The sequence below is a fragment of the Daphnia pulex genome, chromosome 2, assembly GCF_021134715.1.
Source record: "Daphnia pulex isolate KAP4 chromosome 2, ASM2113471v1".
Classification (NCBI taxonomy): domain Eukaryota; kingdom Metazoa; phylum Arthropoda; class Branchiopoda; order Diplostraca; family Daphniidae; genus Daphnia; species Daphnia pulex.
Window position 1 is genome coordinate 4,094,934 of NC_060018.1, and position 24,318 is coordinate 4,119,251.

The 24,318-nt window shown below is 41.8% G+C and overlaps 4 protein-coding genes across 7 annotated transcripts; 3 read left to right on the forward strand and 1 right to left on the reverse strand.

Moving 5' to 3' along the window:
- The first annotated feature begins 1,297 nt into the window (after positions 1-1,297).
- LOC124188997 (tetratricopeptide repeat protein 37-like) lies at positions 1,298-5,973 on the forward strand. Of its 3 annotated transcripts, none has more exons than XM_046581939.1 (7): positions 1,298-1,421; positions 1,488-1,580; positions 1,650-1,921; positions 2,006-2,192; positions 2,257-3,553; positions 3,623-4,807; positions 4,878-5,973. In XM_046581939.1, exons 2-7 carry the CDS (start codon positions 1,494-1,496, stop codon positions 5,930-5,932), a joined length of 4,083 nt encoding a protein of 1,360 aa, XP_046437895.1. In that variant the 5' UTR covers positions 1,298-1,421; positions 1,488-1,493; the 3' UTR covers positions 5,933-5,973. The 3 variants fall into 3 exon arrangements, with proteins under 3 accessions (XP_046437895.1, XP_046437896.1, XP_046437897.1); XM_046581940.1 differs by having other exon boundaries at positions 1,341-1,365; XM_046581941.1 differs by lacking the exons at positions 1,298-1,421; positions 1,488-1,580 and having other exon boundaries at positions 1,725-1,921; positions 1,987-2,192.
- A 10-nt stretch (positions 5,974-5,983) lies between these two features.
- LOC124189002 (hemicentin-2-like) lies at positions 5,984-10,283 on the forward strand. 2 transcript variants are annotated; one of them, XM_046581951.1, is made up of 7 exons: positions 5,984-6,524; positions 8,603-8,757; positions 8,899-8,960; positions 9,034-9,088; positions 9,465-9,558; positions 9,629-9,860; positions 9,928-10,283. In XM_046581951.1, the coding sequence occupies exons 1-7, from the start codon at positions 6,431-6,433 to the stop codon at positions 10,205-10,207; spliced, it is 972 nt and encodes a 323-aa protein (XP_046437907.1). In that variant the 5' UTR covers positions 5,984-6,430; the 3' UTR covers positions 10,208-10,283. The 2 variants fall into 2 exon arrangements, with proteins under 2 accessions (XP_046437907.1, XP_046437906.1); XM_046581950.1 differs by lacking the exon at positions 5,984-6,524 and adding an exon at positions 7,760-8,468.
- A 573-nt stretch (positions 10,284-10,856) lies between these two features.
- On the forward strand, positions 10,857-24,270 carry LOC124189006. The gene is made up of 22 exons (XM_046581955.1): positions 10,857-11,317; positions 11,383-11,606; positions 11,674-11,873; positions 15,552-15,665; positions 15,753-15,886; positions 15,950-16,257; positions 16,702-17,201; positions 17,644-17,872; positions 17,942-18,263; positions 18,344-18,459; positions 18,527-18,666; positions 18,726-18,854; positions 18,920-19,119; positions 19,198-19,300; positions 19,365-19,443; positions 20,672-20,703; positions 21,627-21,804; positions 22,012-22,257; positions 22,425-22,549; positions 22,712-23,082; positions 23,250-23,409; positions 23,698-24,270. Exons 1-22 carry the CDS (start codon positions 11,154-11,156, stop codon positions 24,196-24,198), a joined length of 4,575 nt encoding a protein of 1,524 aa, XP_046437911.1. The 5' UTR covers positions 10,857-11,153; the 3' UTR covers positions 24,199-24,270.
- LOC124189004 (pre-mRNA-splicing factor SPF27-like) lies at positions 19,675-20,947 on the reverse strand. The gene is made up of 6 exons (XM_046581953.1): positions 20,887-20,947; positions 20,660-20,816; positions 20,376-20,468; positions 20,135-20,307; positions 19,959-20,069; positions 19,675-19,897 (listed from the first exon to the last, which is right to left on the reverse strand). Exons 2-6 carry the CDS (start codon positions 20,762-20,764, stop codon positions 19,732-19,734), a joined length of 648 nt encoding a protein of 215 aa, XP_046437909.1. The 5' UTR covers positions 20,765-20,816; positions 20,887-20,947; the 3' UTR covers positions 19,675-19,731.
- Positions 24,271-24,318: the final 48 nt, after the last annotated feature.

Genomic DNA, 24,318 nt, shown 5'->3' on the forward strand with positions numbered 1-24,318 from the left:
AAACCACGCCGCCTTATAGTCCGTAAACGGATACTCTGCATCTCATTAGCCAGATAAGATCCCCTCTCTCTCATTCTGACTTGAAGATTCACGACACGAGCCAAGTAAAATGAAGCAAGAATCGCTCCACATTTGCTGCAACCGTGTATAATAGCTACTACTACTGTATATAGCATTACAACTCTATAAGGGTATATATACTTTTGAACAAGTTCTGCCTATAAGGTGCGCATTGTCTCGAAAGTTAACTAACCTGTTCTATATGCCAGAGCCTTTCAACTATTCAATCCAGCTCCTGATGATGGGCTATTGTGCCTTTGAGCTGACAGCAATTCACCGCCGAGAGAGAGAGAGAAGCTCTCGACATTCAAAATGCTATACGTTATTATATTATTATCTTTTATTGCGATTTCTCTAATAAATTATACTTTTGTTTGATGAGGAGTTGCTCCCGCGGACGAATTGTCCATGTGGAGAAACGCGACCGTACGACCTTCATTACAGTCACGTTTCGACGTAATTCCAAAGACGTGTACTTGTACACAAAGCCCTCCAACCAACCGCGACACAAGGCTTTGATTGTTCAACTCTCATTCGCCATTTCGAATGATTATGCCCTTTATATCCCGGAGCCCATTTTGGGTTGGTTACGTCTGTTATACAGAATGTTTGTATTTAGTGTTTACAGATTCCGCACGGATAATGTCTGTTGAGCATACACATGACGGCTGCTGAGACTGCTGTATATACTGCCAAAATTATACCGCCCTGACAAACACTAGTGTTTGGTTTGCAATATGTGCTTTGTGATAATTGTGCAAGTATAACTATAAATAAGACCAAAATTGCTGAAGCATCATTAAGGAAAACTAATCTTGACAATGCACGCGGTAATCGCCTAAGTTGTAAGAGGCTTTACGCTTGGAATACCAAAATTGATTCATAATGTTATAGTTCCAGACGGTGCCAGGCTGCCAGCATGATTCAGCGACTCAAACTTTAATATCTAGCCATAGCATTGATTATTTAGAAAAATAAATTTTTTAATTAATATTTTTTCGATTGTTTCTCTTTGTACCTTTACTACTTTACTTTCATTACATTCATATCTCTTAATATTAGAAATGACAAGATAGTTTTAACTCACATATTTTCTATTGTCGATTAAATATTTCACTCAGGGTTGAGACTTGAGAGACATGAGAGTGATGCTGGTTGAAATTTTACTGATTTATCGATTTTAAAATAAAAGCGGGAAGGGTTCGAAAAATTAGTAGGTTACTGTTTAGCCTCATCCCTGCAGCCGACGACACAAAAGAAAAAAAAGAAAATACGCGGTGTTAGATATCTCGATATTTTGATAAGGTGGTATTTGTTATTAACTGCTGTTCTGTTCTTTCAACTGATTTTAGCATTCTCAGGTACCCTTTGTAAAATAATGTCTATTTGGTTTTTTAAATGTTGCAACATTTTTGTTTCCATCACAGTCAAAGATGGAATACGACGTAAAGAAGGCTTTAAAAGACGCAAAAGAGTTTATTAAAAACAAGGAGTACACTTCAGCCTTGGACACCTGCAAGGTGAAGTGAATAACTACGCTGTTTTCAAAAATTATAAATCAATAATTATGAATGATTTTATGTTTGAAGGGCATATTAAAACATGATAAGAGCAACTACCTTTCTTGGGTTTTGAGTGCTGTCTCTTTTCAAGAACTCGGCCAAAGTGATAAAGCATTGACAGCATTTGTCAAAGCAACAGAACTCCAACCGGACCAGCTCACTGCCTGGCAAGGTCTAGCAGCTTTCTTAGAACAAGAAAGAAACAAAATAGTGATTACTACTGACGGTGGTCAACAGGCAAATGATCTTTCAGAAAAGCTTTGTGCTGTTTACAGAAAACTTGAGTGCCTTTTTGAAAGGTTGAATATTTTAAACATTTATATCCAGTGACCAATTTGCTGCTGTAACTAAACTATACTTATAGTTCTGATTTTGCTATCTAGTGATCCTATAAAACAATCAAATATCTTAAAGAAACAGTGTGAACTATACACTTTATTAGGACAACTGGAAAACTACACTGAAAGGGCAAATATACTCTTGAAAAAGAATGACAAGGAAGTTATCAAGTTTGTTGCAAAAGTATTGTCTCCAGTATTGTCTCATCTAGATCATCAACTCCTTCAAATTGTAAGTAATATCATCATTTTTATAATAATTGTAATCTCACTATTACTACACATCTCTATTGCAGTTGGGAGATTCCCTCAGTGAAATAATCAACACTGATGAAGAATTAGATCAGTTCTTCAGAGAACAATATCTTTTGATTTTGTTGCAGCAGAAGCAATATTTGAAAGCGGTCAATGTTGCGTCCGGAATACTGAGTTCGGACCCCCAAAATGTTCGATGTCTGGAGGCCATTTGCCTTGCGTTTATCGAAGAAGAGAAAATTGACATTTCGCTGGACAGAATTGGCGAAATCATTGATGCGTTGTTGTCAGTGAACAAAAATGATCATGGGATGTTGGCTAAAGCGAGATGGTTACTCTTGAAAGAAAAATCAATGGAAGCCAAACAGTTATTGGAGCTGATTAATACCAAAGAAGCAACGCGAAAATCGCAACTTTTCCTGTGTGACGCGTACCAACAGTTGCATCAGTGGAGCAAAATGGAAAATGTTTGTCGCGCCGGCTTAGAATCCTCGACCGAGTCAGACAGACTTTCCTGGAGATTAAGATTGATCAAGAGTTTGATTGAAGAGGACGGAGTTGATCGCCTTAATGAAGCGTCAGTCATTTTAGAGACTGTTCGAGATGAAGCAAAATCATCCGTAACGTTCCGATTATTGGAAACTTTAATTTTGTTGCGTACCGACCAACTCGAAAAGTGTAAAAATAATCTCGACCTGTTGGAAGAACAACAACCGGCAACAATATGGACAAGTATGGAGAATATGGACAATATGGAACAAGTGCTACTCATGAAAGCTGAATATTTGCAAAAGACTGTAAAGGATATTGAAGCCGTTGAGTTGCTAGATCGTGCTTGTGAAAACCACCCCCAGAATGTCGCTTTACTCCTGAACGCGGCCAAAATGTTATGGAAGAGATCTGATCAACGTGAGAAGAGCGTCACTATTATGCTTAATGTCATCAAGATCAATCGAGACATTGCTGAACCCTACATTTTGTTGGGAACCTTTTACGGCGAGCAGCGACACAACCCTTCCAGCATGCAGCGTGCCGTGCGTTGTCTGGAGAAAGCCTTCCAGCTGGATCCGTATCAAACTAGAACCTCTGAGAAGCTGCTGGAACTCTACCGTTTGATTGATGACATTACAAGCGCTCTTAAACTTTTGGATGTTGTCGTTCGCTCTAATGCTAAAAATCGACGATGGGCTTGGCTGCAAAAAGGTCTCCTCCACTTGAAAATGTTCCAGAAAGTGAAACAAGTTTCAGATAAAGAAAAAGAAGCCGGATTGGCTATTACTTGCTTGCAAAACGCAATGGCTATCGATTCCAATGACAGTTCGGGCTGGGAAGCTCTGGGTATGTGAATATTTTAGAATCAAATTTGTGGTTAAATTACAGCTGATCCATTTTTATTCAATTTTTAAGGTGAAGCATATATTGCTCGAGGATCTTACACTGCGGCATTGAAAGCGTTCCAGCGTGCGTCTGAACTGAATCCCCAATCCACTTATTCATCGTACCAAATCGCATCTATTAAACAAATCATGGGAGAAAATGCCGAAGCCGTAACCGCATTCGAAGAGCTCCTCAAGCAAACCCCGGATTACGTGCCTGCTCTGAAAGGACTTGCGGAAACTCTTCTAAACCAGGCAGCCGAGTATTTAACCGATGGATTCACCGGCAGATTGGTGGATTGCTGCTCCAAAGCTCTTGATCTGCTCGTAAAGGCGAGTCGACTCAATTCACATTTAGCTTGCGTCTGGTCTCTATTGGGCCACGTCTGTTTGCTACTTCGATCTATTCCGGAGGACGATTTTACGCTGCTGGACGTTCCGCCAGTGCTCCTTTCAGACGAAAATTCGCCTGTCGCTAAAAAACTATTAATGGAGATGGGTCCGAAATTCTTTTTGTCTGCTCTGAGATTGTTGCCCGATTCAGCTGCGCTGTGGCACAATTTGGCTTTGTCGTATCAGTCTTGCTGGATGGTTGACGAAACCATAGCACACAAATCCTCTGCGTTGGCGGCTATAAAAAAAGCCATTACTTTGGAGCCAAAGGATTCGTCACACTGGGATCTGCTTGGTCTAATCGCTGAAAAACCAGCCATCCGGCAACACGCGTTTATCCGAGCTCTGGAACTAAGTCCAAATGCACCGAGAACTGCTGCCACCTGGACTCATCTTGGAGCATTGTACATGGAAAATGGAGATCTCCATCTGGCTCATGAATGCTTCAAGCAATCTCAAAACATTGACCCGTTCCATGTTTCCGCCTGGATTGGACAGGGAATTATTGCCGAACAATTGAGCCCAGCCGAAGCCATGGATCTTTTCCGCCATACTTCAACCATCGGTAGCGGTAGTCCCGGTCAGTGTGAAGGAAGTCCGTCGTACGCTCAGTGGGTTATGAACACCTTAGCCGACCCCTTGGCTAAACAGACGGCACACTATCGCTACAGCATTGTACAGATGCACGCTGTACCGTCAGCCATAGATAGCCTAGTCAAATATGTAGCTCTCTATCCTGATGATAGCTGCGCGCTCAATTTACTTGGACTCCTTTATGAACGCCAGGGATTGTTCACGAAAGCCGAAGAAGCATTTTTGAAAGGTATAACATTTTCTGTGTATTAGCGTAGTTAGTTGTTACCATTTGTTCATTTGTTTTTTTCGCTCTACAGGAATCCAACATCTAAGTCTGGATGATACTACAATCAATAGGACCCGCATCGATAAGATGAAAGCTAATCTGGCCAGACTTTACACGTCCATGGACCGTTGTGACGACGCCACTGAGCTGTACGGATCCCTACAGGAATCAGAGCTTAGTTCTGCCTGTGGAATCGCTTTGGCTCATTTCAAAGCCAACAGACATGCCGAGGCTTACGTTACTTACGAAGCAGCCTTGCATTGGTTGGCCTCGGATGACGAGAAACGTTCTCACTTGTTAGTGGCCATGGCTATGGCTGCATTCCGGCGCGATTTCCCTGACGCAGAAGCTGCCAAATTGCTTCTCTACGAAAGCTCGCAATTGCAACCACCATCAGTCTACGGTCTGCTGGCCCTCGGAGCACTTGGACTGCTAACAGACGACGAGACTTTAACGACAGCCGCTTTTCAGGAATTGCTTCCCTATCAAACAGAGCCACGTTACGTTGCAGATATTAGTCGATTATCGGCCTATCAGCAATCGGTCATTGGAAACGAACTGCAGGGACAGCGTGAGATTGTTCGCAATATTCATATGCTGCCCAATGTTGCCGAGCTGTGGACATTGCTGGCCTCCTTCAAAGCTTCACTTACAGTTCAGGCATCTCATCCCCTATCATCGGATGGATTGCAAGTGGCTCGTTGGGCGGAGATTGCATTCGATGCGCGTCGCCAGAGCGATTCGGCCGTGGACCATGTCTTTCAACCCATTGATTTGTCACAAGTCATTTCACTCATCAGTTTGGGCTACCTGCTTGCGGGGCAAGGATCTACAAGTCTCATAACGGCACAGAAGGCTGTCCACTGCAACCCACATTCGGCCGCTTCGTGGTCCGTCTTACTCGCAGCTGCTCTCCCTTCTTGGGGAGGGTCGGCCGCTGGTGATGAACAACTTCACCGGTTAAGTTGGTTAAAGAAATTAATCGAACATTTGCGTCGGAAATGCGATGTGACCGCTTATTCTCGGTTAACTCCTTGGCTTGGCCATTACGAACGACGATTAGTCTCATTATTGAGCAAAGCTTGATGTATTTCAATTACCGATTCCAATAAAGCTGATGAATTAAATATGTAATGCGTTGCGATACGCAAAGACTTGGTGTGAAAAGTCTCGTTCAATTTTGTTGAAGGGTTATTGGTAAGTATTATTTAAAAAATAAGACGGAATTTTTGGCAGGATTGTTGGCCTAGGTGACGCACCGCCCATTTCCTAGCACCTCCTTCTGCCAATTATACGGCGAGCACGGCCTTGGCGACGGTTTTAAAATGTTTTCTTCATTTGTGCTACACGTCTCTACACAGGTCGGTCTGCTCGCCCATTTCTTATCCTCCCCACTCGGTTGACTACGCGGACGACGGTTCTTCTGCATCTCCAAGGCGATCCAGACAGTCCCTTACTAATCCACTAGAGCACACTTCAACGAGGACTTGGATGTTGTGACTTGTGACTGACGCATTAATATTTCCTCCAGTGGTTAGGTTCGGTGAAATCGACTTGAATCACCATGTACTTGAAGTTCCGCTAATGACGCCGATCATAAAATTACTCACCCCGCTGGTTTCGTTATGGATCGGGATGGTCGCCGCTTCTTCGACACGGAATTCACTTCACAATGATGGTAAGTGAATTTTTCATTCAGTTGATTAGTGTCCGATTGTATTAAATAAGCGATTGCGGAATGGACAGTGGTTATTTGCATTTTTAAAAGGATTGTAAGTTAGAACCCAGAAATCAAAAGGAAAAGCTTACCGATAAAATTTAATTGGATCAGATTTAGCTAGCGTTTCTTCTTGGTTTCTCCACTAATGTATCAACCGCTCCTGCATATATTATGTCTTGCGTGACAAGACCGTGCCTTGGAACTGGACCATTTTTTTTGTTTGCGCCACTGCATCGCACAAGGGTGCGAAATTTTGTTCTGTAAAAAGAAACTTGGTGCCTTAAGGTGTTGATAATAATTCAACGTCGCGCCGAGCCTCTCCCACTTCTCCGCACGCTTTTAAGCGTGACTGCCAAGTTAGACATCATTGTCAGGCTCGAAGCGAAATCCAAACATTTTCATACCGACCTTCAGGGTGTTGAGTGACTAAGAGATTTTTTCTTAATCTTTCCTGTTACCCCTTGTTGTTGAACACGCAAGCGACGGGTCTAACTAATTTTTAATTTTTGGTGTCACGAGTGTTGCTTGGATAACATTTTTTAGACGTTTTAATAAAATAAACTGATGAAACTCGAAGAATCCGCAGTTCCAAAATTAAGCGGGACGTAGTAATTATTGGGGGCACAGTTTGGTTAGACGTTTTTATGTCCGCTTCGCTAATTTGGTTTGACTTATGACTTTGGTATGTTATCAAACTCCCGACAGGATTCGGAAGTTTGGATATAGACCTATACAGAACCTTTTGTTTAGATGCATTCTCGGAAAACGAAAGAACAAAAACGTTTCAAAAATAAACAAGTCTTGTCATTATACTAACATCATCATATACACAATGTACGTCAAATCCCCTCCCGACGGGTTAGGAAATGTTGTTGGAACTTGAGCAAACAAACTACAGGGCACGGTGGTCGGCTGCTGGTGGTGGTGGTGGAGGCCAACGTATTGGGCAAATTTGTTCGGGTAATTGGGTGCCTAAAAGTCATAGATTCTCTCTCAGCTAAAGAAGCTCGTTGACCGAGAAACCTGCTTTCTCTGTGTGTGTTGTAGGGAGGGATAATGTGCAGCGAGCGGGTTTTATTTTCAGCTTGTCTTCCTTCATCTAATACTGTCTCTTGCGCGCAAGTCCCGGCCAACGTTGTTGATACCCGTAATGGTCTCGCTCGAGTTCACGCGTCTCCCTGTCAAGGCGACGCGGACGAGCGGGTTCACTTATTTCTACGTTTTGACACTACTGTATAGACATCATCTCTCTTGGAGAAGCGAGGAATATTTATGGGATTCCTTCCTTCCTTCCTGCCATTGTCAAAGAAGCCACTATTCGCTCTGTCTCTTTCTCTATTTCAGTCCGATTGTTCGTCTTCCCTTTTGATTAGGGGACGCGATAAGCATCACTAGCGTGGCTAGCTCTCTATTTTTAGGCGTCGCTAGCGCCACTCGTTGATTTCCCCGACGCCAAAGCAACAGTCTCATGGCAATAACAAAGCGGATCCTTTTCGACGTTCAAAGAAACTTTCTAAGAACTTCACGGGAGTCATTCGATCGCGCTTAACGGTCTTGTGGGAGGACACGACCCTCGACAATAAACATCCCTGACCACGTTGTTGGCAACACTAAAATGTAAGAACTGCGAAAGAAAAGACTTCAGGGGTTTATTATCTCACTGTCCAACTAAATAAATTCAATGGCGCAGTTCTCCAATCATGAAGTGGCGAGTGAGCCGTTTGGAATTAATCCGCGTAACAAAGGCAAGACGGATTCAGACTATAGGGGAAGGAAACCTAAAGGAGTCGCATAATGGGATCGTTCATCGTACTAACGTGATTCACGGCATTTTCTATTTCGAGAAATTGACGAGGTTAGTTTTGCTGGCCAACTCAATCAGAAACGCGTCAACAACAAGCGGTAAAAGTGTTTCCACTGTTGTGTGGGCCGCTGCGGATGTTGATCTTAACGAGATGTTTGTACGGGAACGATTCGGATCCGTTTATTTGTTTTCAAAACTCAACGTTCTTTTTCTCCTATATTTTTATCGACAGAAATTTCAGCCGCTGCCGTCGACTCCATCCCTTCACCGATGCCCAGTTTGTACACGCGAACGCAACTTGTGCTAGGTCCAGCATTGAACGTCACTGTTCGTGAAGGGGATAAAGCTGTGATGCCTTGCATTGCTCCACATTTAGGAGATAAAACAGTTGAGTCTAGTCTTAGTCATACGAATAGCGAACCGTAAACAATGACAGGCATGAAAGATGCGCACTTGTTAGTCATTAGTTCTCTAATGAAGATTCCTGTTTCTTGCTGTAACCAGTTTCTTATTCTTCTTTTTTTCCAGGTTTCGTGGATAAGACAAAAAGATTTGGCCATTCTCATTTCCGGTGATCACGTTTACACAAGGTATTTGATTTCCAAAAATAAACGCAAGCTTCCGTCCTCGTCATAACAAAATTGTTGTGTCGTTTTACAACAGCGACACGAGAGTGGCATCTCTCCATCCTTCGTCTTCGGCCCTATGGGGATTGCAAGTAATGTATTGTACGAGCATTTTTGCTGCTTGTTTTAAAGACTTATTAGTTCTAAAAATATCATGGACATTCAATGTGAATTTTAAGCATAGAAGGCGAACCCTCGACACTCAACTTTTCCATTCTAGCAGTTGATTGTAAAATATTAAATGAAATCGGATTGCGTCACGCAACACCGATTTAGAATTGCGTGTGGAATTCCAGCGTCAATGAAATTGTGCAAGACATGACGCATTGGGCATTTGTATGAAAGGAAAGGCTGAGTTCTTTTGAAAAAAAGTGTCGCGGTGGTATTTCTTTACGAATGCGAAGATTCTTTAGATTCATCAACGCGTAGCAAGATCTGATAACGGCTAAGCTATGCTTTACATTACAGATTTCACCTGTCCGATCTTCCGATGAGGGTTTCTATCAATGCCAAGTGAACACAGAGCCAAAACAGAGTCACACGGTTGTTCTTGTAGTTTTGGGTAAATATTATTAATCTGTTTTAATTTGAAACTATGTGACATGTAATTGTTCTTTTATTTTTTTATGAAGAACAAGATTTGAAAGACTCGCCTAGCGTACCTTCATTACCCGTGTCGACAACTGCAAGTACTGGAAGGATACCTAAAATGTCACTGAAGATTGCTGGCAACAATCAAGAACGGACGGCCATCGAAGGAAGTAATCTGGTTTTAACATGTTCAGTCATCCTTCATGAGGATGGGCTACATGGAAAGAATATTGATCTGACTTGGTGGCGCGGAAACTTGAAATTTAACTCCAAGTATGCAACAACAACGATTATTTATAAATTATAAAATAAAAGAACAATTCAAAATATATCTCAACAGAACCGCTGGATCACAAGTCATCAGCAGTCAAGCTGAGGGAACAACAGAGATCAAAGCAGAACTGAATATTGGTTTTGTGAAGCTTTCTGATGCAGGGACATATTATTGCAGAGTTGAGCCGAAAAATTTCCAGCAGGAGACAATCAAAACATATTTCCTAAAAGAGTCTTTTGTAACATTAAACGTAGTTAGAAAACACACAGAAAACATTGCTTACCTCTTTATGCCACCATCTGTAAACCTAATATTAATCGCATGCTCTACTGTTATGTTTTTGTAAATAAATCGGTTTATTTCTGTTTAAATTGTGTACTACTTCAAACATTTTTAATGACTTAATACATGTCTGCCTTTAAGGATTCGTCTCATTAAAGTTTTGCGACCATCAAGGGTTGAGAGGCGTGTTTTCCAACCGTGCCTCTTAATTCGCTTGATTTCACTTGGGCGAGGAAAATGGCATCGTACATTACAAAGAGCTGTGGTAAGGCTGATTGATCTGGTCTGGTTAAAAACCGCTGCTACTCCACATGCAGGTTGAATTGCCAATCTATTATAAGAAATCAAATAAGATCAGTATTAGCAACGTATTACATACAATGAAACTAACCTAGACAGGCCAGAAAGAAGCTGGCATCCAATACCGAATAAACCCATTTTCTATAGTTTTATAGTACTTTAAAATAAAACGATGAAAACTTGTGTAAAGACACACGAATCCAGAAATTACGAGAATCTTTTTCGTCTGCTAGACTCAAACAACATCAACATATAAAAAAAGGATTATATTAATTACAATTTATTTCAAAATCCGAACTAACTTGATGGGTATAAAATTATGCTTTCAAATTGATATTTAATTAACATTTGAATTAAAGTTCAATTTCGAGTTATATGAAATCTTATTTTTAAACTGCGGCAACGCCTGCAAATGCAACAACCAGCTAAAGAGAAAACCAAACAGCATTTTTTTTTCTCGTTATTATTATTTTGACAATAATTGAAAGTGTATGGTGTACTCCTGTGGCCCTTGTTTTAATTGGAACACGCCGTTCATTGTGCTTCTATCGTCATAGCCTGGAATGTGGACTCCTTGCGGCTTTGATTAGAAAATCGTCCTTTGCCTCGAGCTTATTATGCTAGTTCATTATCGTAGGCTAGCTTGTTTATTACTGGCTCGTTGTTCAAGTGGGCGCACGGGTCCTTGAGAGTCGTGAACTCAACATATTATGGATCACGATAAAGCGACAGAACAAGTTCGGAATCAGAACGCTTTTGACATGGGCTCGAACTGTGGAGACACCAATAGTGAAGCTGAATCAATAAGTGAGGAAGAGAGAGTGAGAAGGTTATTTGCAGTGTGTGATGCTGATGGCGATGGCTATATAGACAGGTATAGTTTTAATTATTCTGTTAATATTTGGGAACCAGATCTAACCAGCTTTTATCTTACTATAGTCAAGATTTAATTAGTGCCCTGCAAGAATTGGGTTTGGAGGGTGCCATCAATGTTAGTGACCTTATGCAACAGATGGGTGCCGATACCCAAGGAAAAGTTTCATATGAACAGTTTCTTCAATGCCGTTTGTCCCACAGAACAGAAATTGAAGCCTTGAGGGTTCACAGTGGAGATGCAAACCTCCCTCCGCCTGGTGGTTGGATTAATGCAAATGATCTATCTGGTAGTTATTCAAATGTTTTAAAGTTTTTGTGTTTTTGAATGGTTGATTTATTTTATTCATTAAATAGGTTTGTACAGTGCAGACATTCATTTGCCTACCAGCAGTGAGCACAGCTTAGGTGCTACTTCGCTTCGACACGAAAGCTGGGAATTCGACAGTGGGGCTCGAGACTTGAGCCCAGAACCAAATGCTCTTTACAAGCTGATTGAAGCGGCAGGAGTTTCCCTCACTGCCAATCCTAGCCAGATATTGGAAATAGCTAACAAGGTAAGCGATGTTGTTTACTGGGAACTCCGATAGCTGTCGCTGGCTCCCTTGTCGCCACTGAATTTCGTGTTACCGAGCTGGGTAAAATAGGAGGGGGAGTTATTCCGTACTGGACGAGGTGTTTTCCCGAGGAGTACCAGGTTACTCAGTCTGTCGTGAGCGAAACGCCCAGCCTGTTCACACAAATTCCCTCCCGTCATCCTACTGTATCTAGTTTCTACATATGTTGTGAACGCAGGGTGTTTTCTTTTTCTCTTCCAACTGGAAACTGAAAGTGTCACGTTTGTTACCATTTCCGGTTTTTGGATCTACTCAGTTTTTTTTCCGATGATTTGCCGGAAAATGGATCTTCCACTATTGCCATTTCCGTGATGCAAACTGTTAAATTACCGCAAAAAAATTTCAACTTTTTTTGGGAAAAATGTCGAGACATCCAAAATTAAAAAACGTCAGCGACTTAGTACCATGCAATGTAAGTATTTTAATTAATTGTAAAATGCAAGTCTACATGAGATGAAAATGCGTGTTTTCACCACTACTCGGCGGATCGATCAGAACCACTCTAGCTAATTGAGAAGACATTTTGCACTGAGGAGGGGGATGCGCTGGGATCGTTAATGCTGTTCGATTAACACTTAAAAACGTCGACATGAATCAAAGTGGAAGGATGAGGCTTTTTTTTGGGAGGGGGGGGGAGAACTGGGAATGAGATAGCTTTCACTTTTGCAATACATCTGATTGTATTGAATTGACACTTTTGGGTTTGGGAGACTCGTGCTATTGATTTTTTGTTATCGTTCGTACCCTCGTGCCTTTTAGCAAAAAAAAAGGAGTCACTTATCTGACGATTGATCGCATACAATGGATGCCAATGGCAAGATCTTTGAAAACTATTCGTATAAAAGTGTGCGCTCGTAGTCGTTTTTCTTTTTTCCATATGCCAATTGAGGATACAATCTAGAGCATTCATCGGACATGCTATTCACGCTCGACTCGGCGCAAAAATAATTCACGATGTTGTTGACCAGCACTTCTTAGAGTTGTATTCATCACCACGGCAAAAAAAAAGGGAAAACCAAACAAACAAACATGGCCGATTCATCTCGCAGATGGAAAGAGATTGAGTTCCCTTGAATAAAATCCGTTCGGACGGCTTTTCATGCCGGGAAAAAAAAATTTTGAAACTGTCCGACTATCGCATTGCAGTGTCGACCTTATTGATCCAAATTCTTCCAAACTCAGTAGACGCAATTCCAGAAACATTTGGAGATAAACAATTGAATCAATCAAATCACTCGCGTTGATATTCGGGAGGTTTTCCTTTGCAGTGAAATGAGGGGGAACCGAACCCCGAAAAAAGACGACATAACTATCTTGCATCGTTTGTCGTCGGGTTCTATTTCTAGGCGACCTCCACACGAAAAAGAAAAAAGTCTTTCAGAATGTGTGGCATTGTTGTCTCTTTACTGTTGGAGGAGAAATTCAAAGTTGTGGGCTTAAAAATGCATCCCGACTCGAAATAGACCCTGTATTTATGTTTTCACCTGATGGAGAGATGGACAGTTGACTTACACTGGAAGCGTATAAATATTGACTGTTTTTGGCAGCAGCTATCGATAAAATCACACCTCCGTGCTCCGTAAGCTTTTCTTTCGTAGAAGGAGGATTCTGCCCAGATTAGATTTTGTCCTCCCTCGTTGAGAAGTCGATTTCAAGCCAGCTCGACCGTGACTTGAGTGGAATGTCATCCTCCTGATCCATGTTTTTTTTCTTACTTTTTCCGCGTGGTTTCCCAGATGCGACATGTAACGCCCATTTACAACGTAGGCAAGAAAAAAGGCTACCGCAGTGTGTTCGTCATCATTCGGATGCGTTCTATTCCGCCATAGACCGCTGTGCGGATTATCGACTTGCACGAGTGCAAAAATGTTTTCAGCCCTGGGAGGAGCTCTGTGTGTGTGGGCGGATGTTGGGATGTATGCGCTTTTGAATGAACTGGATCGATAGGTATACACAGGCCAGAAACCGGCGTCAACAACGATCGATGGCGAGCAAATCTTCTTTTTTTTTCCTATTTCCTTCTTATTCGTTTTTATTTCTTGTTTACTATTTATTTTGGGAATAGAATAGTACCCCAAAAGAGTGTTTTAAAAATAGGTAAACATTCGAAAAAGAATCCGTCAGCGGTTCCCTTTCTACAGTACAAAGTGAAATGCATTACGAAGAATAAAGAAACCCAACTTCTACCGACGATAGATATTATGTAGGACACGCTCTTCCAATATCCGGTCGTTTTCTCAGAAGTGAAGTCGAGGTTTCTCAGCCGTTAATTCATTTAACTACTAGGTTTTATTAGATTTACAGTCTGTTTTTTTTTTTTTTTTTTTTCTTTTCCTCGTCTCTCTCTCAATTCCACGCCAGCTGGTTCATCTCGCTGGGGCATTCGTTGATTGGCCTCATTATTTCTTTCGATCGCCTGACAGTTGAAAGAAACTCCGTGGAGAGTCATTTAGAGAGAACCTGGCGGTTATTAGACTAGAGAAAACGCGTGAAGCGACGTGACAACACGAGCTATATGTTCCAGATGGTGTATATTTCCTTCCCCCTGATCGACTCATTTTAGTTTCTCCAACTGGGGTGAGTGCGACGAACTTTCAGTCGCCACCGAATAGGAAAGTAAACTGGCAGCTGATTATTACAAACAGTTCTTAAGTGCTTTTTGCTTCTTGGAGTGCGTGCTCTCATTTTGTTTTGTTTTTAAAAACATGACAAACGCTTAAACCGACTGATAGAATGACGAATGAAGAAGAATTCGGAATGTTAGTTTCAAGTATAAGAGTATATAACTGTTTGTTGACAGCTTCAAGCTTTGATTTCAGAATAAATAGTAATCATATCTGAATTATCTGTGGGTTCAGTTTCCTTTGCTTGATCATCAATCTAGTTTCTATGCAGTCAGTTATGAGATTGCGGCCGTGCCTCTTCAGCGCAAGCGTACCCGATTACCGCCTTCCCCTATGCCGGAAGGCAACTCAAATTGAAAACAAATTTCCTATCTCTTGTATGCCAGAGAGAGAAGTCATGTTGACTCAGCTGGCGGGCTTCCGATTTAATGCATGTTTCTGAGCTGTCTGGCTTTGGAAACGACACGAAACGGTGACGTGGTTTTTTAGCATTTGTTCCAGCATCCGTTCGTCGTTCGGGAAGGCAAACAATAAAACATTTTATTTCTTTCCCCTAAAATAACGGGGAAGTGTAGGATTTGTTTCGTTCGAAACAGGTGACTTGCAAGCAGTTGCCAATTGGGAAGTAAATTTTGTTAAACCTTGCATCGACATCATTTGCTGAGATGTACGGAAAATCCCCCCTTTTTTTCCTAAATAGTTTCCGTGGTGTTTTCATGACCGCGCGTGTAACGCGTCAAAAGTTTTCTCCCTTCTCTCTCTCTATTTATAAAACTTATCTCCTTGATGTACTCGACGTGTGGACGGGGCTATTGAGCTCGGGAGAAACACAGTCACGAGAAAGGGAAATCTGTAAACGCCCTTGCGCCTTTGAGTTTTCAGTTTTGCCATCGTGAGCTAGATTTCACGTCGCGTTACTTCAGTGGAATGTTGCTTGGTCTTTGACGGTTCGTCCCCTGATGGATGGTTTGTTGATGTACTTTTTTTCTTTTAGCTACACCTGGCCGCACTAGGTTCACTCCGTGGAGAGATATCGGAACTGCACGCCCGACTCCAAAGGGCCGCTCAAGATCGAGATACGCTCGAACAAGCCCTGGCCAAAACACAGGTATTATCGTGCCCCCTTGTTTTCCCTTTGTCGCTGCCAAAGCGAATTCTATCATGTTGTTCATGTTCTTATTTCGGCTTCTTTCAGTTGGAGCGATTGCGATTGGTGCAGGAGAGCGAGGAACGGTTGGAACGTCAATCGACGCAGTACGAAGAAAGGCTGACGGAATTGCACAGCGTTATCGCCGAGCTGACGCGGAAATTAAACCGACAGCAGTACAAGTAAGAAGAATGGTATTTTCTGCTGAGATGTCATCAATCATTTGTTCCGTTGTTGAATTACAGCGTCATCAAGGAAGAAGGAGAAGAAGAGGAAACGGAAGACGACGAAGATGAAGAAGAAGCAGAGGAAGATGATGACGTCGACAATGACGGCGAGGAGGAAAGTAAAATGAAAAGGTCCGATCCAGAAGTCAAAGGCTCTGTCGAACGCCCGACTGATGTCAAGCCTGAGGCAACTAATCGGAACAAGCGGGCAGAAGAAGTTGGCTATAGCTTGCTCAGGGATGGACAAGATGTAACTGAAGAAGAACCAGAAGCTGCTGCATCCAGCAGCTGCAGTAGCGACCTCTCTTTTGGTGCCAGCTCTTCCGGTATGGATCATAACATAATGAAGAGCTAGTCTTAGAAATGACTTATTGATCGAAACATGAAAGGGGGTTTCGTCTACTCTGTAAAAACTGTCGGCGGGGGTGGAGGGGGGGATGAGACTTGGCACTAGTAACCAATAAGATTCCGCCTTTCAGATGTCTGAATTCCGCAATCAACGCCACAATTAAGTCCTGTAGTTCTGGCCAAGAATGCTTAATTTGAGATCAAATGAAGATCGCCCGCAATGAAAGCGAGATTGGATCTGGGCAACAGCTTAAATGTCGCTGATTAGTGATTCAGTGTTACACTTCTTCGGAAGAGGCACTTGGCGAGTTGTCAAACAATCAAGTAGAAGAAATGACACATTTAACAAGAAGTGCCTGACGTGACGACGAACGAGCGTGTTTCTTTGTACTCTCCTATAATATTCGCATTCTTTCATGCAGATGAAGATGGCGCCGGGCCAGCAGGTGAAGCGAACCAGGCGGGCGAAGATGATCTTGACGCGAAAGCAGTTCAGGCCGGAGAGAATCTTGATCAATTCCTTTCTTCCGCTGCCAAAGAAGCTTCCGCTCCGATCGCTGATCCTTTGACCGCTTTCAGCTCAGAAAACAAAGAACTGAAAGTGGAAATTCTACGACTCGGCCAAGATTTGAACCAGGCTCACGGAATTGTGGACGCCCTGCGCATGGAGCGTGATGAACTAAGGCGACAGCTGGAAATGAGCCAACAACCTCGGCCTCTACCTCTTTCGGCGGCAGCGAGTATGGGAGCTCTCTCTAGCCTCCAAGGCAGCCCCATCCACCAGCGGTTGGTATCAAGTCGCGTATCCAGTCCCGTTGTTGTGGAAGAAGGTCCAGTTTGCAAGGTTGCTGAACGGGTGCGCATTAGACGACTAGACGGCCGGGAAAAACTCTTGACCGGATCTCAAATCGCCAGTTTTGGGGTAAGACATCTCTGTCTGTGTTTGTGATTGATGTGTCAGTAAATTCAGGTGAGAATAAGGAGAAAGCCCACTGCTTCGAGTTCGAGACTGCCCACATTCCGGATCTTGCCATTTCGTAATCTTCTTTAGTGCGAAAGTCACAGGCACTCCCATTGTTTGTCTGCCAGAGGCCATGTCCAGTATTGGAAGCCAACAACATTTTTTCTCTATTCTTAATTCACGAGGCTTTTCTTTGGACCTGTTTACCTTTCAACTATCGCACAAAGTTTATCATAAGTTTCTTCCCTTAAAAGATAGACAATCCGCTTCCATGAAGGCTATAACTTTGCACCCTTAAAAGAGTTTCCGCCTTTATCATATTTTTTTTGTTTGTTTCGAAGCTTTACGTGGTTCTCTCTCTCCATTACGTAAAGCCTTTGTCTTTATTGTTTATAATTTCTAGATACGCGATGCTCGAGTGGCTGAGCAGTTGGTTTGCTCCGTTCACCAAGATTCTGTTCAAGGCGAGGCACATCACGCATCCGGAGCCGAGTCTGTACGTGTCAATGAATTGGAGCTGGAAGTGGAACGGTTGGCTAGCCGCTCTGAGCATTTGCGAGCTCAAAATGACGTGCTTTCGATGACACTTGCCGAGTCTCGAGCTTTGGGCGAACGTCTCGCAGTGCTGCTCGGTATTCATATTCGATAAAAGAAATGCTGAAATAGATTTTTCTATTTTTTATTTTTGTTTATTCATGCAGGCAAATACGAATCAAATTGCATGGCGTTACGCATGGCACTTGAAAGAGCCGATAGAGTTTCAGAAGCATTTGAAGTTCTAGCTGCCTTAGTAGAAAGCGAAATGTCTCTTCTATTGGCCAACTGCCAAGTGGCAGGACTAGGGTTGACTGGCCGTAGTGGAACCGCTTGGGAAACGGAATCAGGTGGCAATAGTAAAGATCTTAGTGTGCTTTGGAAACGCGCTACAGAGCGCAGGCGTTCGGCTGAGAATCTTGCTCGATCCCTCTTGTCAAAATACGATCGTGAACGAGACAATTGGGAGGACACGGGAAGACACACAAAGTACTTCAAAAAATAAAAAAATTGTCGGTCTTCAGGACTTATAATTTTCTTATTCCATTTGTTTCTCGTCTATCTTGTAGTACAACAAGCTCTACCTCAAGTGGAGCGGAGAGTGGTTCAGGATCGGGATCCAATCCAGCTTGTACTCTGGAGCCCACAGAAAGGAAAGTACGAGATATAATCGGCCGGTTGAAAGGTAACATATTTTGTGCCCAGGCTTACTTAAGCAAATTACTTAATCATTTTCTCATTATCTTTTGTAGGTGATAGATCAAGCTTGGAAAACACAGTTCAACAAGTTTCGCTTCCCCTGGAGTCAGTTTTGGTTGATCCTTTGCCTAAAGAAGTCTTACCTTTGGCTGAAGCTCGGAAAATTGATCTAGAGATGGCCGTCATCATGCAGGTGAACATCTGCTTTTGTATAAATGAGTAAAAATAGATTTAATCCTATCGTTTCTCTAGGAATTGATGGCCATGAGAGAAGAACGTTCACGACTTCGAACTCAGGTTTATATTCTTGAAAAAGAGCGGGCTACTCATGAAGCCCAACAACAAGCAACTGCCGCTCAACTTCGAAGTCTTAACACAGGCGTAGGTTTTTTGGATATTGAAATGGAGAATGATTTAGGTTACTTAAACGCACTTTTCACTGATAGGGATCTAACACAGATGCATCAGGCGAAAAGCCTCTGTCCTCAATTGAAGGAGCTGATGGAGACGAATTAACAGTTCGAGAAAAGCGACTCCAATTGAAAATCCAAGAGTTGACGGGAGCCCTTGAACGCGTCACTTCAAGTGCAGAAATCCGTAGTCAGCAGTCGGCTGAACTAGTTAGCGATGTCAAGAAAGCCAACGCGTAAGATATCTTTAAATGCTTAACTTACAATATGTTACGTTTTCAACAAATATGTAATATCCGTAAACTAATTTTCAGGACGTTGGTCCAACTTCTTGAGAGGACTAAGAAAAAGTACCAATCTCGATTAAAAAGACTAGAGCAGCAAATGGTCAACATGTCGGAAAGACATGCAATGCAGGTATATAGAGAAAAATTACGAGTTATCAAGTGTGACCGACATAAAAATGTCATGTGATTATCAGGTTCGCGTCCTAAAGCAACGAGTTATGGTGCTGGAAGATGAGTCTTCCGTCCGCCCTTTACCTTTAAGTTCAGCCCCAAGTGAGACTTCCCTATGATCTTACCCTTTTTTTTACCCTTCTCTGAATTACGCTTTGCTGTACTCATACGCTTCTTCTCGTTTTCAATTGTGTGATATATAAAATCAGAACGTGCTACTTACCATTTATAAGACAAGCTAATCTGAAAGTGCATGACTTTATACTATTTTTTTGTTTTGTTCCCTTACAACCAAATCTTTTTGGTTGTCACTTACTGAAAATCTCGGATGAATCAATTTCCTGTTGCAGTGTATTATCCGAATTCGATAAAGTAGGTTTACATTGAATTTCATTCATTAAGTGAAGCTAACTGTCTCTCAATTTCAGCACACGCGAGTTCGATTTCGTAGTTTTTAGTGATCAAACCAAACCAAGTGGCTTCCAAATGTTTCATTTTGTCTCCAACCTCTGTCTGATCTTTTTTTCTAGCCCAATTGACATCTTGGATTTGTTTCCTGTAAAGAAAAATATAATAGTGTATTTTGCAATATGGTGTCTACTTTACTGAAATCATACTTAAATTCCTGAAGATGCTTCTGAGATTGTTGGATCATCTGGGACAATACAGTGTTATAAATTCTCCATGATTCACAACCATACTCTGACATTAATTCCAAGTTCAAAATCCTGTTTTTTAATTGAAATTTTTTTAAATTTATGGTTGCTGTAAAATTTTTTTTTAGAAAACAAACCTTGTTGTTTGATGTTCTAATTGAGCCATTGAATTATCAACACACTCTATCCATGCTTGAAGATCATTTAGACGACCAGCAGATGGGGGTGGGAGTTCATATCGTTTCATGCTCAAAACATCCATTGGTTTCTTTTGAGACAGTCGCTCAAATTCAGTCTTCATCAAAGGAGTCTATGAACATGATAATTTCCATAATTATTACACACTCCTATCATTACTTCCATGCAGACAGTTCTTACTTCAAATGCTGACAGCTCAAGTGGAGGAAGATGTTCTAGGTAGTTTTTGGTTGGTCTATATCTTCGTGTCTCTTCATCAACCAATGCAAGTGCCTGATAGAAAGAAATTACTCTCATTAAACAACTATTGGACAAGAGCGAGAGTTCTCAGCAACATACAGTACTATGGTCTAGTACAATAATGTATTGATGTTAGAGATGACTAGGCTAACACAAGAATCTCCAAGCCTCAATTCGAAGCGATTCAAATATTTCAAAGTTTGCAATGTATAAGTTTTGCTTACCGCTTCTCGTAGAGTTGGATCTCCATATTCTTGGTCAACGTATGGTAAATCGTCAACCAAAATCCTTTCGTTCGGCGTGGAAATGTTTGTTGACGGAATCGGCATTTTGTGATTTGTGTCAAACTGTCTGTTGTCAGCAAGATTGTCAGATTTTCTGCTGGATTAATAAATATGAGCCACAGTTTTAGTAATTGATTTTCATTATGTCTAATTATTCATAAACTTACTTTTTGATAATGAATAAAGATCATTAACTTCCTTTAAATGAATAAAATATGAAAATAAATTGGTATATTAAATTTTATTCAATAATATTTTGGACACCGTTGCATTGTGAAACAAATAAAACAATATTAAAAATTTTATAACTAATCACTCCATTAAAATGTTTGAAATCATCAATTGAAACTCCATAATTTTTGTTATTAAACAGTGGATCAGTTCAGTGAATAATCTGTAATTTTTCAAGTAAATAATCAAGTAAAAAACGGAACGTAGAGGGCGGCAATTCTCAAAGTATGCCGGCAACATTGTAGACTTCCTCTTTGTCGCCATTACTGTGGGTCTCTTTCATTCGCCTTTTTACCCGGTCAGGACTATCTACCAAGATGGTAAGCATGAGGTTCTCCAAACATTTTACTAGTTTTTACATACATTAATTTACGAATAGTAAGTAAAAAGGTTAACGGGAGAAACGTGTTTTAAGAAAATTCTTGCGTGCGTATATTTTTCTAAGCCATTTTCTTGTTAATCTATGGCGAAAGTTTGGGAGTAAAATGTTACCCACAGCGTGGTTTCGTCCTCGTGTCAAATGGGCTCTTGCTGTTTTTCTATGTTAATTCAACGTCGTTCTTGGTTTATTGTTATGTTTTGGTTAATTGGTACATCTAGTTCAAAGTTTGTGTAAATTCAAGTGTTGTCTCTTGAAAATCTTAAATCTAATTTGTTTATCCATTTTGTTTTACAGAGTAAGGTGGTCGCGAGGCCGTTGATTACCGTTTACAATGAGAAGGCTGAGGCCTCTGGAACCAGCATCCAGCTCCCTGCAATCTTCAGGGCTCCCATTAGGCCAGACATTGTCAGCTTTGTTCAACAACAAATGTCAATGAATCGTCGTCACCCTTATTGTGTCAGCGAGAAAGCAGGTAACTTGTATGCCAATTATATGGCACACAGCATTGAAATGTAGGAGTAATTGTACGTCAGACTCTTCTTGTGCAGTGTGCAACACTAAAGCGAGTCCCTGAGGCCTTTCTCGCTTTGTTTTCTTAAAGTGAGGGGTTGGGCAACCGGACAAACTTCATACACACATGTAATGGTGTGATTGTTAATCTTCTTCTTTCCTATTACAGGTCATCAGACAAGTGCTGAATCATGGGGTACTGGTCGTGCTGTGGCTCGTATTCCCCGTGTCCGAGGAGGTGGTACCCATCGCTCCGGTCAGGGTGCCTATGGTAACATGTGTCGTGGTGGACGTATGTTTGCCCCCACCAAGATCTGGCGCCGTTGGCATCGCAAGATCAACGTTAACCAGAAACGTTTTGCATTGTGCTCGGCCGTCGCTGCTTCGGGTATTCCGTCTTTGGTGATGTCCAAAGGTAAATATGAGCCAAGATCATCATTGCACGGTTCCATACTAGCATGATGAATATGTGTTTCCTGTGTTTCTGACAAGCATGAAGTCATACCATGAGTCCCTGATCCATACAATGATAGTAGTAAATAAGGTCATATTGAATTAGAACTAAAATGTTTTTACATTCAGGTCACTTGATCAATGATGTCCCGGAGATGCCTTTGGTTGTGTCGGACAAGGTTCAAGAATACAAAAAAACCAAACAGGCCGTCGTGTTGTTGCGCCGTCTTCGCGCATGGACTGATGTCCAGAAGGTTTGTTTCTAGATATTTATGTATAATTATCACGGGAAAATGATGAGTTGCTTCTTGGTCTGTGTTTATGAGTAAATGATTTCACCTTAGAGCTCTGAACAAAATCTGAGTCATGAATGATTTTATGTGTGAACACCGTCTAATTAATCTGATTTCTTACAGGTTTACAAGACCAGGCGTTTCCGCGCAGGTAAGGGTAAGATGCGCAACCGTCGCCGTACCAGCAAATTGGGTCCACTGGTCATCTATGGCAGAGATCAGGGTTTGACCAAGGCTTTCCGTAACATCCCCGGAGTTTCTATGATTTCAGTAAACAAACTGAACCTCATGAAGCTTGCTCCTGGTGGTCATGTTGGCCGTTTCTGCATCTGGACCGAGTCTGCTTTCCAACGCTTGAACGCCCTCTACGGTACTTGGCGTCAGAAGTCTAAGCTGAAGAGCAACTACAACTTGCCTCAGCCCATCATGACCGGAACAGATTTGTCTCGTTTGTTGAAGTCTGATGAAATCCAGAAGGTTATCAGACGACCAAGGCAAGCTTTCTTTTTAATCTTTATTATTGATTAATTAATGATGAAAACCACATTTAGAGCATTGGGTTATGAATCTTTGTGATTAGCAAATTAATCTGAACGCAGTTTATCATTCAAGTGATACTGTCTGGTGCAAAGATGACTAATCGATACAATTTAAATTACAGGAAGATGATCCGTCGTGCATCTGTTAAGCGCAATCCTCTTACCAACATGAGAGCATTGATGAAGTTGAACCCGTACTCCGCCGTGATTAAGAAGTCTGCCGCTGCTGTTGCTGAGGCCCGGAAGAAGAGCAAGACTGCTTTGCTCGAGAAGAAGCGCGAGGTAATTTTGTTTTCTGTGAATGTTTGTATGTCTTAGATAGTTTTTCGTTTGATTTCTGTTTGAATTGTTAAAATTGTATTACCGCATGTGAACGTAACTTAATGCATGCCACATTGTTTAACATGTACAGGCGAGTGCTACCAAGAAGGTAGCTGCCTAGCCTGCGAGTGAGCGCACACAGCATGGTTTATTGAGCTAATCAACAGATGTTTTTGGTGAGTTGTCCATCGTAGTGAGAATCTGATTTGGAAAATAGTCCAAGTTCTAATTTGTATATCCATTCTACAGTCAGTAGTACCCGTACCAAATTTACCTGTTGAAAAGCCGAAAGAAGAAGCGCCCGTTCAAGCACCGGTCCAAGATGTCAAACCAACTCAACCTCCTCCTGTTGAAACCCCTAAGCCAACACCACCAGAAACAAAGAAAAGCAAGAAATCCAAGACGGCTGCAAAGGATTTGCAAGTAGAACCGATGGATGTAACACCCGCGTCCGTTGTTGAGGTGAAGACTGCCCTAGCTCCAGCTAAGGAACCATCTCCGCCAATCGTTACCATCCCTGAACCTGTAGTTAAGGTGGTAACACCAGTCGCTACTCCTGTAAAAGGAAAATCGCCACCAGTCGTTCCTGCCCCAACACCGATTGCTGTCCCGGAAGTGAAGCCGTTGGAAAAGGTTCTTGCTGCTCCCGTTGAAGCTATCCCATTAGAAGAAGCTTCTGTTCCCGAATCAGCTGCTGATAAGGGATCGAAAGCCAAGAAAGCAAAGGGGAAGAAAAATAAGAAGGAATGAGTGACATCATTGAACCTGTGCCTGTATGACGTTTTTTCTGTGACATCTGAATAAACCTTCTGCAGGCTGAAATGTGTTTAATTTATCTTAATAATTAGCTATTAAATGTAAATGTCATGG

Coding starts and splice junctions, on each gene's coding strand:
- LOC124188997 (XM_046581939.1), top strand. CDS start 1,494: ATGGAATACGACGTAAAGAAGGCTTTAAAAGACGCAAAAGAGTTTATT. Junction 1,922..2,005: donor CTTGAGTGCCTTTTTGAAAG/GTTGAATATTTT, acceptor TTTGCTATCTAG/TGATCCTATAAAACAATCAA. Junction 2,193..2,256: donor ATCATCAACTCCTTCAAATT/GTAAGTAATATC, acceptor TCTCTATTGCAG/TTGGGAGATTCCCTCAGTGA.
- LOC124189002 (XM_046581950.1), top strand. CDS start 8,267: ATGAAGTGGCGAGTGAGCCGTTTGGAATTAATCCGCGTAACAAAGGCA. Junction 8,758..8,898: donor CACATTTAGGAGATAAAACA/GTTGAGTCTAGT, acceptor CTTTTTTTCCAG/GTTTCGTGGATAAGACAAAA. Junction 8,961..9,033: donor GGTGATCACGTTTACACAAG/GTATTTGATTTC, acceptor GTTTTACAACAG/CGACACGAGAGTGGCATCTC.
- LOC124189006 (XM_046581955.1), top strand. CDS start 11,154: ATGGATCACGATAAAGCGACAGAACAAGTTCGGAATCAGAACGCTTTT. Junction 11,318..11,382: donor GGCGATGGCTATATAGACAG/GTATAGTTTTAA, acceptor ATCTTACTATAG/TCAAGATTTAATTAGTGCCC. Junction 19,301..19,364: donor CGGAAAGACATGCAATGCAG/GTATATAGAGAA, acceptor TGTGATTATCAG/GTTCGCGTCCTAAAGCAACG.
- LOC124189004 (XM_046581953.1), bottom strand. CDS start 20,764: ATGCCGATTCCGTCAACAAACATTTCCACGCCGAACGAAAGGATTTTG. Junction 20,308..20,375: donor TTGAGCTGTCAGCATTTGAA/GTAAGAACTGTC, acceptor TCATGTTCATAG/ACTCCTTTGATGAAGACTGA. Junction 19,898..19,958: donor AAGCATCTTCAGGAATTTAA/GTATGATTTCAG, acceptor TTTTCTTTACAG/GAAACAAATCCAAGATGTCA.